General features: G+C 33.8%; 1 protein-coding gene and 1 pseudogene across 1 annotated transcript; one reads left to right on the top strand and one right to left on the bottom strand.

The window, feature by feature from the left end:
• The first annotated feature begins 931 nt into the window (after positions 1-931).
• Positions 932-2,590, top strand: LOC125813940 (cytochrome P450 89A2-like). Its single transcript, XM_049493420.1, has one exon. It carries the CDS (start codon positions 960-962, stop codon positions 2,502-2,504), a length of 1,545 nt encoding a protein of 514 aa, XP_049349377.1. The 5' UTR covers positions 932-959; the 3' UTR covers positions 2,505-2,590.
• A 1,927-nt stretch (positions 2,591-4,517) lies between these two features.
• On the bottom strand, positions 4,518-6,124 carry LOC125813939 (cytochrome P450 89A2-like; annotated as a pseudogene).
• Positions 6,125-15,530: the final 9,406 nt, after the last annotated feature.

The following is a 15,530-nucleotide window of genomic DNA, read 5'->3' as shown; positions in this document are numbered from 1 at the left end:
ACATCACGATTGTGAAACTTTTCAACATTCACTTGAAACAATTAACCGGCATGTTAAAATAGTTGCCGAGGCAATTAGTAAGATAGCACCAACATTTATACAACCAAAAAATATGACTGGTGTACATTCCAAAATTCAACATAATACTCAATTTTGGCCTTGGTTTAAGGTAAAATCTCAATCACATTAATAAATTTATTTTATGACCTTAGTAAGTGCACATGTATATTTTATGTTTAAGTAGTGATGAAATATTTATGGTCTATGAACATGAAAATATAGTTGCGGAGGATATTGATCAACAAATGGCTCAAAGTAACAATGTTGGTTCGTCTTCTCGGTCACATGATCGAGAAATGCAAGTTCAACGTAAGGAAATTGTTTGTACTATGTGGGAGGATTATATTAAAGACTAGTACACTATAATTTATGTTCAATTTTTTTTATTAAATTAAAGTTAGATAAAACAATTACTTAAGTGGAGAACAAATAACTTTGTAATAATTTATTATACGATTTTATAATTTTTTATTTATTTGATAAGATTGAATAAAATTGGGACTATTTTAATAGTTTTACAACTTATGAGATTTTTTTGTTTATAAGAAAATATACAATACAAAAATTTCATATCGCATGTCAAAACAAACCTTCAATTTCATCTCATGATTCCATATCATAATACCATATCATGATACCATATTGCATGGCCAAACGGGCCCTTAATATTTTTGGCTGATTGTCTAAAAAATATCAAATAGGTATCAATTTGAAATACTAGAGGTGTTCAATAAATACAAAATTTAGTTAAGATGTCCAAGTGAAATATGTGGACAAGAGTGTGTATGACTTGAGCGTTATCTTTTCAGCCACAGAATCTCTACAGATGATTCTCCTTTGTTACTAAAATCACTCGCATGAAAATGAAAACAATCTCTTTGTGCAATTGGAATTGAATTATGGAGAACTGGATTTTCATACTACTCCTTACTCTCTGCATATCTTTCTTACTCAAATCCCTCTTTAGTCTTGTATTTTTCATAACTGCTAACTCCAAATCCAAGAAGAAACTCCCACCGGGACCCTACATTTTTCCGGTGATCGGAAGCTTATTATGGTCCACCGCCAAATTAGAACCCACACTCCGTGTACTCAAGGCTAAGTATGGTCCTCTGATAACCCTCAATATTGGGTCTCGTCCCACCATATACATAGGTAGTCACTCTTTAGCCTACCAAGCTTTAGTCCAGCAAGGCTCTGTCTTCTCCGACCGGCCAACGGCTGAATCTAGTAACCAGCGCATCATCAGCTCCGCCCCTTACGGCCCAATATGGCGTCTTCTCCGTCGAAACTTGACTTCAGAAATACTCCATCCTTCTCGCTTCAAGTCCTATTCCAAGGCCAGATCGTGGGTGCTGGGTATCCTCCTTCAACAGATACGTCACGCCCAAGTCGATTCCGTGAAGTTAATTGATCATTTTCAGTATGCCATGTTCTGTCTTCTTGTATTGATGTGTTTTGGGGATAAACTTGAGGAACCTCAAATCAAGCAAATTGAAAATATGCAAAATAACTTGGTCCTGGGTTTCCGACGATACAAACATATACTCAAATTCTTTCCCAGAGTTGGAAAAATAATATTTAGAAATCGCTGGAAGGAACTCATTGAACTACAACGAGAGCAAAGGAATATCATCATTCCTTTGATTGAAGCTCGACGCAGGGCCAAAGAACAAAAGACCGAGCATGGTGATGAGTTAGTAGTGGCTTATGTGGATACGCTGTTGAATTTGGAATTGCCAGAGGAAAAAAGGAACCTCAATGTTGGAGAAATCGTAGCCCTCTGCAGTGAATTCCTAAGCGCCGGAGCTGATACGACGTCCACTGCCTTACAGTGGATTATGGCCAACTTGGTTAAAAACCCTTCCATTCAGGAAAAACTATACCGAGAAATTGCCAGTGTAGTGGGAGAAAAACAGAGCAAGTTTAGTACAGATGAAGAGGCGGTGAAAGAGGAAGATTTGCAGAAAATACCCTACTTGAAAGCAGTGATATTAGAAGGTCTTAGGCGTAACCCACCCGGTCACTTTGTGCTGCCACACACAGCAACGGAGGAAGTTGAACTGAACGGCTACGTCATTCCAAAGGATACCACCATCAATTTCATGGTTGGGGAGATGGGTTTAGACCCAAATGTATGGGAGGATCCAATGGAGTTTAGGCCAGAGAGGTTCTTAATGGAAGGATCAGATAAGGGAGTTGATTTCGATATAACAGGAAGTAAAGATATCAAGATGATGCCATTCGGGGCAGGGAGGAGAATGTGTCCTGCCTTTGCATTGGCTATGTTTCACTTGGAATACTTTGTCGCTAATTTGATTTGGCATTTTCAATGGAATCCTGTGGAAGGAGATGATGTTGATCTCTCGGAGAAGCAAGAATTCGCCACTGTGATGAAGAATCCACTACGAGCTCGTATCTATTCTAGAGTTAACTCTGTTTAAATTTCGTAATTGCTTCTTTTTATTTTCATCTTCCATAACATTGTTTCACGATTTGCTGAAAAATCAAATAAAACCAATTGATAGTATGATTGGTTGACTTTAGATTGTTGCTAATAATCAAAAGAAGCAACTCGTTAGCGAGTGGAATTTGGAGCCACAAAGGGTAAATTCATCAAAGACTCTCATTGATCTTTGATATGCCGTGTAGCTCTAATAATCAGTAAGTTGCTTTGCTGTAAACTTTGTGTGGGTTTTCTTGTGCTCATTTGAAGTTAATAGTTATTTCATGTCTATGTTATCTTACTGTTATAAGCTAATCATAAATTGAAAATTAAACCAAAAACTTTTTCATTTTATTTTATTCAAGAAAAAAATTAAAAACTACGAAATTTATTTGGTTTTCTTTTAATAAAAAATTGGATCCGGCTCTCCTCCATTACCCCTTCCCTCCATTTTGTCAAAGTGCACGAACTAGATTAGAGACATGTGTCATATTTAAAGTTTAAAGGTAAAGATTATATTATATTAACAAATATCATAATCATAGTTAAGTCAACTAATTTTAGAAAACTACTCTCCAAATTTGATAAGGATTACAATATATTCTATACAAAATTTGATATTTATTAATATCATTAATTTCATACTATATTTTTCTATTTAAATATTAAATTGTAAATTTTTAGTTTTAAACCAATTAGTTTTAAATGATAAAAGATTGTTATTGTGCGTTCTTTTGATTACATCTTAATTACTTCTATCAATTCCAATGTTCTCCTTTTTTGGATCATTTTTCAGCTTATTTAATTCTACTTAACAATTGCTAGAACGGAAAATGATTTTTTTTGTCCATTGCTACAGTACGTTTTTCAAAAAATATATATATAATTAAATAATTGGAGTGGATTAGTAAGATAAATAAAATAGATATCTTCTTATTTCTTATAAAAGTAGTTTAAAATAAAATTAGATTTCAACAAAATTTAATGAAAAAAAAAACATTTAAATTGATTGGTGACTTTTTAAGTGAAATGTAATCCTTTAGTGATTTTCTAAGTAAAATATCAATAGTTGAGTGACTTTTCAGTTATAATCATTAATTTCATATTATATTTTTGTATTTAAATATTAAATTGTAAATTAAAAATATAAGATGAAATTAAAGATATTAATAAATATCAAATTTTGTATGGAATATATTGTACTAATTCTTACCAAATTTGGAGAGTAGTTTTCTAAAATTAGTTGACTTAACTATGATTATGATATTTGTTAATATAATATAATCTTGACCTATAAACTTTAAATTTGACACATGTCTCTAATCTAGACGTGCACTTGACGAAATGGAGGGGAGCCAAATCCTAAAAATCAACCCAAATTAAATCATAAACACCTCTATTAAATATAAAAATATAAGATGAAATTAATGATATTAATAAATATCAAATTTTGTATGGGATATATTGTAATTCTTACCAAATTTAGAGAGTAGTTTTCTAAAATTAGTTAAGCTAACTATGGTTATGATATTTGTTAAGATAATATAATCTTGACCTTTAAACTTTAAATAAGACACATGTCTCTCATCTAGATGTACACTTGACGAAATGGAGGGAAGGGATAATGGAGGGGAGCTGGATCCGTTAGTAATTATTTAATTGGACTACCCCTTAAACTATGGTTACCACCAATAAGGAAAGAAATTAATAGATAATTAATGGGTTTAACCGTGGTTTAGAGGGTTATTTCAGTTAAATGATTACTGACCATTAAACTTGAAAACGAACAGATGTAATTAGATTAGCATAGCATTAGACTAACCGAATACTAGTTATACTGTAGAGTGGAGAGGAGCGTCTTCCCTAATATACAACAACGTCAAATTAATCAACTCTTTGCATCAATAGATTTAACAATAACAATACAAATTTCAAACGTAACAACAATTCAAACAAGCTTATATTGCAACAAGGCATTAACCATCATTTTTCCTCTTAACTTCCGGTGGGAAGGAAGTCCATCAACAGAGAAGTAGGCAAATAAAATGAAGCAATTACCATATTCAAACAGAGTTAACTCTGGGGCAAATACGAGCTCGTAATGGATTTTTCATCACACTGGTGAATTCTAGCTTCACCGAGAGATCAACATCGTCTCCTTCTACAGGATCCCATTGAAACTGCCAAACCAAATTAGCGACAAAGTATTCCAAGTGAAGCATAGCCAACGCATAGGCAGGACACATTCTCCTCCCTGCACCGAATGGCATCATCTTGATCTCTTTACTTCCTGTTATATCAAAATCAGCCTTATCTGATCCTTCAACTAAGAACCTCTCTGGCCTAAACTCCATCGGATCCTCCCATACATTTGGGTCTAATCCCATGTCCGCAACCATGAAATTGATGGTGGCATTCTTTGGGACAACGTAACCATTTAGTTCAACTTCCTCCGTCACTGTGTGTGGGAATACAATGTGACTGGGTGGGTGCCGCCTAAGACCTTCCAATATCACTGCTTTCAAGTAGGGCATTTTCTGCAAATCTTCCTCCTTCACCACTTCTTCATCTGTACTCAACTTGCTCTGTTTTTCTCCTACTACACTCGCAATTTCTCAGTATAGTTTCTCGTGAATGGAAGGGTTTTTGACCAAGTTGGCCATAATTCACTGTAAGGCAGTGGACGTAGTATCAGTTCCGGCGCTTAGAAATTCACGGCAGAGAGTTACCATTTCTCCAAGATTGAGGTTCCTGTTCTCCTCTGGCAACTCTAAATTCAACAGTGTATCCACATAAGCCACCACAAATTCATCACTTTGCTCTGTCTTTTGTTCTTTGTTCCTGCTTCGTGATTCAATCAGAGGAATGATGATACTCTCTTGCTCTCGTCGTAGTTCAACGAGTTCCTTCCAGCGATTCCTAAATATTATTTTCCCAAGTCTTGGAAAGAAATTGAGTATATAGAATCGTCGGTAATTCAGGATGTACTTACGCTGTATATTTTCAATATCTTTGATTTGAGATTCCTCAAGCTTATCCCCAAAACACATAAATACAAGAAGACAGAACATAGCATACTGAAAATGATCAATTAACTTCACGGAATCGACTTGGGAGTGACGGAGGTGTTGACGAAGGATACCCAGTACCCACGATCTGGCCTTGGAATAGGACTTGATGCGAGAAGGATTGAGCATTTCTGAAGTCAAGTTTCGACGGAGGAGACCCCATATAGAGCCGTAAGGGGCGGAGCTGATGCTGCGTTGGTTACTAGTGAGGATAGCATGGGTGGGTACAGCCCTTAGTCGGTTGGAGAAAACAGCACCTTGCTGGACTAAAGCTTGGTAGGCTAAGGAGTGGCTAGCTACGTATATGTTGGAACGAGACCCCGATATTGATGGTGATGAGAGGACCATACTTAGCCTTGAGGTCACGGAATACTTTGGATTCCAAGTTGGGGAAGATCTTTCCCGCCCATAATAAGCCGCCAATCACCGGAAAACTGTATGGTCCCGGCGGGAGTTTCTTTTTGGAACTGGAATTAATAGTAGTATTAAATAGGAATTTCAGCAAAAAAGCGATACACAGAGTAGTAACAATAATAAACCAGCTTTCCATTACTGTATTTTTTTCCTTCCAAATTCTAATCAAGTTGAAATTTCTATCCAGAAGAATGTGCTTCATTTATAGAGAGCAACTCTAACCAAAGTGAATTTTTTATGTGTTATCTGCACGTTGTAAGCAAATCGACAGTCCACTGGACAAACTGTACAGTAGGGAAAAGGTGAGCCGCCGCGAAGGAGGGAAAAAGAACGTGAAAGGAAATAAGATGAATAGTTAATTACAATTTAACTTTAAATTGTTTATTTTAAAAATAATTTCTAACCACACAAATTTCAAAATAACAAAAAAAACTGACTTAGAATGATCCTATATTAAGAGCTAATTTGGCTAAGGGTATGGGTCATAATTATTATGGCGAGCCCGCATAGCCCAATCATCATTTATATATTTTTAAAGTAGTAATTCTGGATACTATTGCATGTAATGTAGGCTTTGTCGTTTTAGAATCATCAATAATTTGTGAACCAGCGAATCCATTTGCAACTCCTTTGAAAATCTTACCTGAATGGTATTTCTTTTCTATATTTCAAAGTCAAGTTAAACTAACTCATATAAATTGAAACGGATTAAATAATCTATTTTGAAAATGTAAGAATGAATAATGTATCAAACAGACTGTATTCTTTTTAAGAAGAACGTGCAGATAAGTTGTTATTTATAAGGATTAACAAATTAATAACGTGGATGAATCAAAGTATGTTATATAAAAAATGTTATATATATATATATATATATATATAAAACAACGAAGAGATGAATTTTTAATCTTTTTTTTTCATTTTGCACCATTGCAACCAACAAAGAAGAATAGAATAATCAAACACAAATCACGATGGATCGAGCAGGTAGTATATTCTATGAGATATATAATTGCCATAACTTTTATCATGGGGTTACCGTTGAATTAGTTTATAATATTTAAAAGGTCTTAAATTGAATAGATTCATCTGTTTGTAAAAAAAAAATATGACTATCAAAAAATGTCATCTTTCATGCTCTGTGAATATAACGAAATATAAATGTTTTATTGGATTATTTTTACAAAAATATTTATACATTGTTTCCACGAGTACATCCTTCATTTTCAAGCTTTATTTTTATTGTAATTTTTTCATCTTAACGCTTATTCATTCTTTTTTGGAGTGTATAAAGTCACGGAGCGATTAAGGGTAAATGCTTATTTGTGGTCACGGTTATTCTAGAATGATTAGTATTACACTGAGAGTGATTTGAAGTATATATGTGGAGATCTATGATTCTTTCCTTTTAGGCATAGTACATAAGCATGACTCTTAACTTGGTTTCATCAGATAACTATGTCCTCCATCTTTGAGTGTGCACAAATAGGCCCTTAAACTTATATAAAATTGAATAAGTAGACACGTGTGTCCTACATGGCATAATTCATGTAGGACACCACGTAGGACACAAAATTTTCATGTAGGGTGTCATGTAGGACGAATGTATCTATTTGTTCAATTTTATACAAATTTAAGTGTCTACTTGTGCACACCCAAAGTTAAAGGTCATAGTTGTCAGCTGACGTCAAGTTAAGAATCATGTTTATGTATTATGCCTTCCTTTTGTAATGCTGAAATGTACTTTTGTGGTTAATTTGCAAGTTGGATCGGATTATAGTAGAAGAATTTAAATGCTTAACTGATCAAAGTTGAAAGAAAAAAGAAATTTACGTAGGTTTTTATGTGCATGACATTAATGATGATTATTATAAATATTTAATATTTTATTTATATATAATATATTTCTTACACTTATTTGAGTATATAGCTATTATAGAGAGGTAATTTTACAAAAAAATATACTACGATAAATTAGAACGAATTCGTCTTTTGTCCCGCATAAAATTTGTATACACAACGTTGAATTTTATAGAAAGCAACTAAAAATACAAAATATTAAATTAATAAAGGAATAATTCCCTTTCCAACTGGGGTCGTTTGGTGGCTGAATAAAAACGTGCATATATTAATTCTTATACAACATTTGGTAGGTAGATAGGAAGAAAGTTATCCATGTATAAAATTAAGGTATCTTACATAAATCCAATTACTTTAGATCTTAATTACTAGAATTTTTGATAGTTTGTAATATTACTTTTTATACCATATTTTGGCCCCAAGATGCATGTATCATTAATGACGAGATACATATATTTAACAGTTTTTAAAGCCGAAATACACAATTTATTAATTTGAATTAAAGGGGTGTAACTTATTAATTGATGACTAATTAACAACCCAACAGATTTACAGGGTCTTTGAATAACAACTCTAACAAGTTTTTCTAAAATAAGGAAATCATAAACCCAAGTAATTCTGTTATTGTACTCTTCATCTTCTTCATCGATTCCTTCCTTTGTATCTGAAAGTTTCGAGTTTTTTTTCCAAATGGTCAATCACAGTATTGTTGAGACATTTCCTTACAATCGTCCGCCTGAATCCTATGCCAACTTCTAAAAGGTGGATGATGCATCTCGTCATTAATGATACATGTATCTCACAGCCTAATTTGTAAAAGTTTATCAATTGAACTTTGGAGAAATACGAACTCTATCTCAAATATATGCATCTCAACTTTAAAAACGGTTGGATATATGTATCTCACCATTAATGATACATGTATCTCACAATCTAATTTGTAAAAATTTATACAATCGAACTTTAGAGAAATATCTAGTATTAATTTGATGTATCAAATATCAATTTCATACATTATATTCAAAAACATGTATCTCGAATACATCGTAAATAGATACATATATCCAAAAACATGTATCTCGTCATTCTTCTTCTTATAGTCAAATTTCTTACTCATCTTCGCATGTTAAGGTAATACAAAACTATCAAGTATCGATTAGCGAAATTGAAGCCGAAGAGATGATTGACGACGATTTTTGCATCATATATATGCTCAAAGACGACGAAAACAGTTACACATATATCCTTAGTTGTGCCAATGAATCTGCCTTATATCACAATATATACTTGCTGAAGATATAGTACATCTCCTCACTCATGATGTTGAATATAATCAATTTTGATATTAAGAGGAGGAAGGATGAGAGAGAAATGGTGGAGGACCTGAGGGATTAGAGATATTGTTGGAGTAGAGGATTGGCAGAGGAAAACAATTGATGAGAGAGAAAAAATATTAATTGCAATTGGATCATTACTTTTGATGTTTAAATGTAAAGATAATTAATCAATCCTAGTTTTAAGATATGTAATTGTTTAAAAGTAGAGGTAAATTTAGTATATATGGTAGGAATGTATGTCTAGTTAGATAGTTTTCCCTAAAATTAATTCAACAGTTGGTTGACAATTTAAAACCCGCATAACTAATACATGTATAGGAAATCTAGGTAGTATTATTATGTAGAATAGAAGATGGAATAGTTACTAATACAAGTATAACTATTTACTACATAACTAATGCATGCATAAAATGATACATAAATTCACTCATAATTAATCTTTACATTAATAATACACTATACATGCATAACTCTAATGAACCAGTTACCAAACGATCCCTAAGTTCATCCTCATTGGGCTGTACTTTTGTTGAAGGAAATAAAATGCGTGGAATTTGGAGCCACAAAGGGTAAATTCATCAAAGACTCTCATTGATCTTTGATATGCCGTGTAGCTCTAATGATCAGTAAGTTGCTTTAAGAATAAATTAGAAATTGGCACACTTCTCTGTGGGTTTCCTAGTGCTCATTTGAAGTTGTTAATAGTTATTTCTCGTCTATGTTATCTACTATTATCAATTTGTTATTAGGTAATCATAAATTGAAAATTCTAACAGAGAAAAACCAAACCAAACCAAAGATCCTTTTCATTTGATTTGATTTAAGAAAAAAAATAAAAACGACTAAATTTATTTTGTTTAATTTTAAATAAAAAAATCAATCACGCACTACAAAAAAACGAAAATATTGCGGCGGTTTCCAAAAACCGCCACAAATATAAAATAATACGACGGTTTATAATACGTGTTTTATAAGGAAAATTATATTGTAGACTGGTTTAAGAGTCGCCACTTAATTTTTAAAGAAAAAATCAAGAAAACTATTTTTTTTTCAATCAATTAAAACAGGGAATCAATTGAAAATATTTAAGGGGGTTCGGGGGTTCTTATTAATATTCTAGGAAGGTTTTTAAGGCACCTAGAATATCCGCTAATGCGGTTATCCGACAATTAATCATTTGGCTAAAATAATTTTGACTTAACTTGTTTTGCAAAATTGAACTATTTTGTTAGTTAGGATCAATTTGAGGGAGAAAAATAGAATTGTGAAATATTATCTAAGCGAAAATATTTTGTAAAACTTATTCTTTAAGTTTTTGTTAAGAGATGACCGATTCAGTTAATTGTTAAATCAAAATTGGCGTCTTTCGGAGATTTGAACTTCTCGACCTTAAGATTAATGACAAATACTAGCAAGTAAAATGAGCACAATAAAATAAAGAGGGAAAGAGAGTTAGGCCCAGATCTGGTTTCTGTCCGCCTGGACCAGTATTTGGGCCCATTTCGTTTTAGGCCAAAGGCCCATTTGAGTGGCACCTGTCCAAAATTGAAAGAAATAATTTTCTCTGGGCCTTTGGCCCAAATTTTCACCTGTCGTAAGAACTTACGCAATAATAATAAATAATGACAAGGGGGCTTAGGCCCAAAATGACAAAATACAACTCGGAATAAATAGAGGCGGGCTTTTGGCCTAATCTTTTCAACTCCCGATCTGTTCCGCTATTTTTAAACCCGGGGCCTGTACTCCAATTCTTGTAGCTGGCTGACTCGGCAGGAGAAAACATTGGGCCTGAATGGCCCATTTGTAATGCAAAGGGAAATAGGAGTTCATGGCAAACTCGGGTAGATTTCACATGTGGCAAGAACAAATAAAATACATAAGTAATACTCATAATAATTCGTGAGAGGAAATGAAGCAATAAGACACTTTCGGTACAATAACTCCAAAAAAAAAAAAAAAAAAAAAAAAAAAAAAAATTAACAACATGCCAAACACACGATTTAGCTATAAAATAAAATAAAAAATAAAATAAAATAAAATGAATTAGTAAGCACTCGAGAGAAGCTGACCTTCCCAATCTTAAGAATCCCAGCAAAATTTAACAAGTATAAAATGTAATGCATTTAGACTAATAACGATGACCGAAGGATATTAAGCACTTAGAAGTCTCAAAGGAAGGCCAATAAAATGAGAAAATAGCCGACTGAAATAAACAATCAAGAAAACATCACACCCCCCCCCCCCGAAACGCTTAGCATCGCGACTGGTTAGAGAGGTTGGGCAGACCAATCATGCATTCATTGTTATTTAATTCAAGACAAACTTATACATGCTCTCAAACAATCCTAAAGAGATAAAACTTGGTTCACAAAATATTCAAGCATTAACAGTTCTGGTTGGACACTTTTAAGGTGAGATCCTTGATTAATTACAACATTCACATGACACACACACACACACATATATATATATTAAATGGTTAGAAAAACTAATAAATCTAATACAAATTAATATATATATTAAATAGTTAGAAAAACTAATAAATCTAATACAAATAAATATATATATTAAATGGTTAGAAAAACTAATAAATCTAATACAAATAAATATATATATTAAATGGTTAGTAAGCGTATATGTACATATGTATATATTCAAACTGGGTTAGAATAGACTTTGTCAAAATGAAATAAAATAAATATATATATATATATATAAGACTCAAAATGGGCACATACACATAAGAAAAGACCAACACATGGGACCAAAACGGGACTTCATCATAATGCTACCAGGAAAATATAGCAACCAGCTGCCGGCATTCCCAAAAATTCAAGGCATAGCTATCTCGAGACGGTACAGACACAGAAGAAGAGCTCAAATTTCTTGGGGCAAGACAGTGAGCAGCACATAACTCGGGAACATATATGAAGGATTTTCTCCCAGAACAGGATATGAACAGATTAAAAGAAATTAAAGAACACAATCTCAAAATTCAACTTATATTCATAAGAAATAGAATGTTCAGCTAGCTAATGCATTTGACTCCCTCCAAACACACAACAAAAACATGAATACTAGTTCAACAAAATGAGAATAGAATAGTGCCCTGATTGATCAATGAAACAAGTCAAAATTTAAAAAAAAGTACAACAGCCGCTGGTTCGAAAAGAACACAAAACAGAGAAGTGGACTTGAACAGTCATTAAATCAACTTAAAGAAAAAAAAAACATACCACCAACTTCAGAGAGAGGATGAACAGACAGTAAAGACTAAGATTTAAACACATTACATAGAGTCATATCAAAGTCGGCAAAGAGCAGGATTTTACACCAACATATCGAACTCGAAACGAGTAAAAGTATTACGAGTTGTTTACCGTGTTATGGGCAGCGAACGGGATGACGACAAGCTAGGAGAGCAGCAAATTCCACCCCACAAATGCTAGCATGAACGGCGAGCAGCAGACTCGGACGGAATCTCAGCCCCAACTGAACTTGGAGGGAGTGACGACAATGAAATCGAGCAAAGAAACTTAGACTAGAATTAACTATCCTCGTTGCTTTCTTTAATGTATAATGTGTTTTCCGACTATTCTCACTTTAGCCGTTAAACTTCAAACTGCCAGCCCTATATCTTTTTCAAAAAAAATCTCCCCGTTCCAATAAGAAACAAGAGATTATTTATACAAGGGAAAAATAGGGTTCCTCCTTTGAGCGGGAAACCGATAGAATTCCCCTAAGAATGAGACCCATTCCAATTTGAAAATCAAAAAAAATTCCCAATTCGGACCAACACCCTTTTTTGAGAAATTCGCCCCATTCCAGAAGAGGAAAGGGGAGATGGACGTTTGGGATCAAGTTCATCGTCCTTGTGGCGCAACGTGGCATCATCCCACCGCCCAAGGACGAAAGATGTGTGATGCTGGGACTGCAAATTGAGAGGGACGAGCAGAAGACAACAGCAAGAGGCAGTGTACTGCCTGTATGCGTAGAGTCCGTGCAGTGACGCCGTTTGCTAGCCGTGAAGACGCCGCGTGAAGAGACGTTGGAAGCTGCTGAAAGTGTGGACTTTGACGCGTGCAGTTGTACGCTTTTGGGTTTTCTTTTTGAAGGGAAAGGAAGGTGGGTCGGGTTTTGGGTCATATGGGCGTGGGTTAAGGGAAAAAAAAAGTGGGCTGGGATTTTGGTGTAATGTTGACTAGAAATTGAAGACATTAATGGGCTGTATTGTTTGGAGAAGGATTTGGGCCAAGTTCTGGCTGAAAATTGGTCCAAAATCGGGGCAAAATGCGGCTAAGATTGTAGTTAGGAAATGGTCAATTGCATTACAATTATAACCAACTAAAGCTTAAGGGATAGCCAAATTGATTTAGTTAGTGAATTCGGCTAAAATTAAATAAAGTGAATTAATATTAATTAATTAACGAGCTTCTTAATCTTAACAAAATAAAATAATCAACTTAATTATAAACTAATTAATTTAGCACTATAAACGACTAAATAACCCAATATTTAAATAAAGCTAAAATCCTTTTGAGACAATTTTTGAACATTCGTAAAATATATTAATTAGACACATAATTATATAATAATTAACTTAATTATAAATTAACTAATTGACTCAAAATTGTAAACTATTAGATAACTAAACAAACTAATCAAATATCTAATTGAACAAAATCTTTTTGAGACGATTTTCCAATATTTATGAAATACACTAATTATATACATAATTGTATAAAAGACATATTATTATTTAAAAATTATAACAAGTGACAAACTATTTGAAACAACTTGCAAATTATTCTATTATATATTTATTCAAAATTTCTAAAAATTAATTATTTTAAATCGTTTTTTGAAAAATTAAGAAGTTCAGAAATTAATTATTATCGGGGAGGGTCAAAATTGAGTGTCAACAACTGTCCCTCATTGTATTCGGATTGATGCAAGAAATCCGAGGAAAATGAAATTGACTAATCCAATTTTGACCGACCACATCTTCATCTTGTGGAAAAGTAATTTGGTACGGACTTTAAGAATTATGGCCGAACCCCAGAAGTGGGTTTCCTACATATCTCAGGCTATATGAGAATTCAGGCCACTTGTAGTTCGATATACTTGATTTAGCGCATGATTATGAAAGAATTCAAAAGTCATCCTGATATCGAATTATGAAGACATCAAATGCTCGGGAATGCAATTTAAGAGTGAATGTTGGAATACAACCGAATTTTTAACATTGAGCCCGCCTACATATCCTTAAACATTAGGAATCAGGTTGCTTGCAGTTCGACTCTATCGGTTGAAAAGGAAATCTATTATGCTAGACCACATTTGGTTTTAGAAAGGCGACACAGTAAGTCGAGTATGAAAAGGAAGTTTGCAACCTCTTAGTCATGAATGTGGCGCGCTTCACACCCATACTTAAGAACTTACACAGACATAATTTTCAAAACTTTGGTGCATTGTCACTCAGATTGGAAAGCTGCTTCCGGTAGAGACCAAAGATTTCCGTATGCGAAATTGAAACCGACAAACCTAAAGAATAACCCACATGCCTTCTGATAGGGGTGTGGTTTGACTGTGGTGGAAGTCGCTCATCTGCTCGTGTCCTAAGAGTTTGGCACTCCTCTTTGGACTGTGTCCCAGTTCGCTGCTAAGAAAAAGTTCCACGTTGTGCTGCATCCTAATTGATGTCGTCCGCACCTGTGCTTTGTTTTGAGAATTCATCCTCTTGGATGCTCTCGACAAAGACTGAGATAAAACTCATTAGTATAAAAATGTAATTCAAATGGGAGACAGTGTCTTTTACCGTGTTGACACTTAATTTCTCTCCTTGAACGCTTAACGTCAACTCCATCATATTTGACGTGAAGCAAATAAAGCTTATGTCTCATATTTGCAATATAATCTTCAATGTACTCTTCATTTGATGTCAAAGTAAATAAAATAGGCTGATATAATATGTTGATAGTTCTTTTGATGTCGTTGTTGCAAAGAAAAATGATGCATCCGATGTCAATCTTCTTTGATAGGCGAATCTAAGTGAATCTTTTTCCCGCGATGTATGAATCTCTTTTCGCGATGCATGAATCTTCTCTTGCAATGCATGAATCCTTTTCCCACGATACATGAATCTTCTCTTGCTATGCATGGTTTCTCCGCGATGCATGACTTTTCCGCGATGCATGACTTCTTTCTCTTGCTATGCATGACTTCTCCGAGATGCATGACTTATTTCTCTTGCAATGCATGATTTATTTCTCTTGTAATACATGAATCTCCTTTCTTCTCTTGTAATACATAAATCTCTTTTCTTGTCATGCATGACTTCTCCTC

This window comes from Solanum verrucosum, unplaced genomic scaffold, assembly GCF_900185275.1.
Source record: "Solanum verrucosum unplaced genomic scaffold, falcon-dt-bn FXZP01000205.1, whole genome shotgun sequence".
NCBI classification, from domain to species: Eukaryota; Viridiplantae; Streptophyta; class Magnoliopsida; order Solanales; family Solanaceae; genus Solanum; species Solanum verrucosum.
Note: the sequence above shows the minus strand (reverse complement) of the source record. Positions and strands in the feature narration are given on the sequence as shown.

Excerpts from the sequence above, each read along its gene's own strand:
- LOC125813940 (XM_049493420.1), top strand. The coding sequence starts at position 960 with ATGGAGAACTGGATTTTCATACTACTCCTTACTCTCTGCATATCTTTC.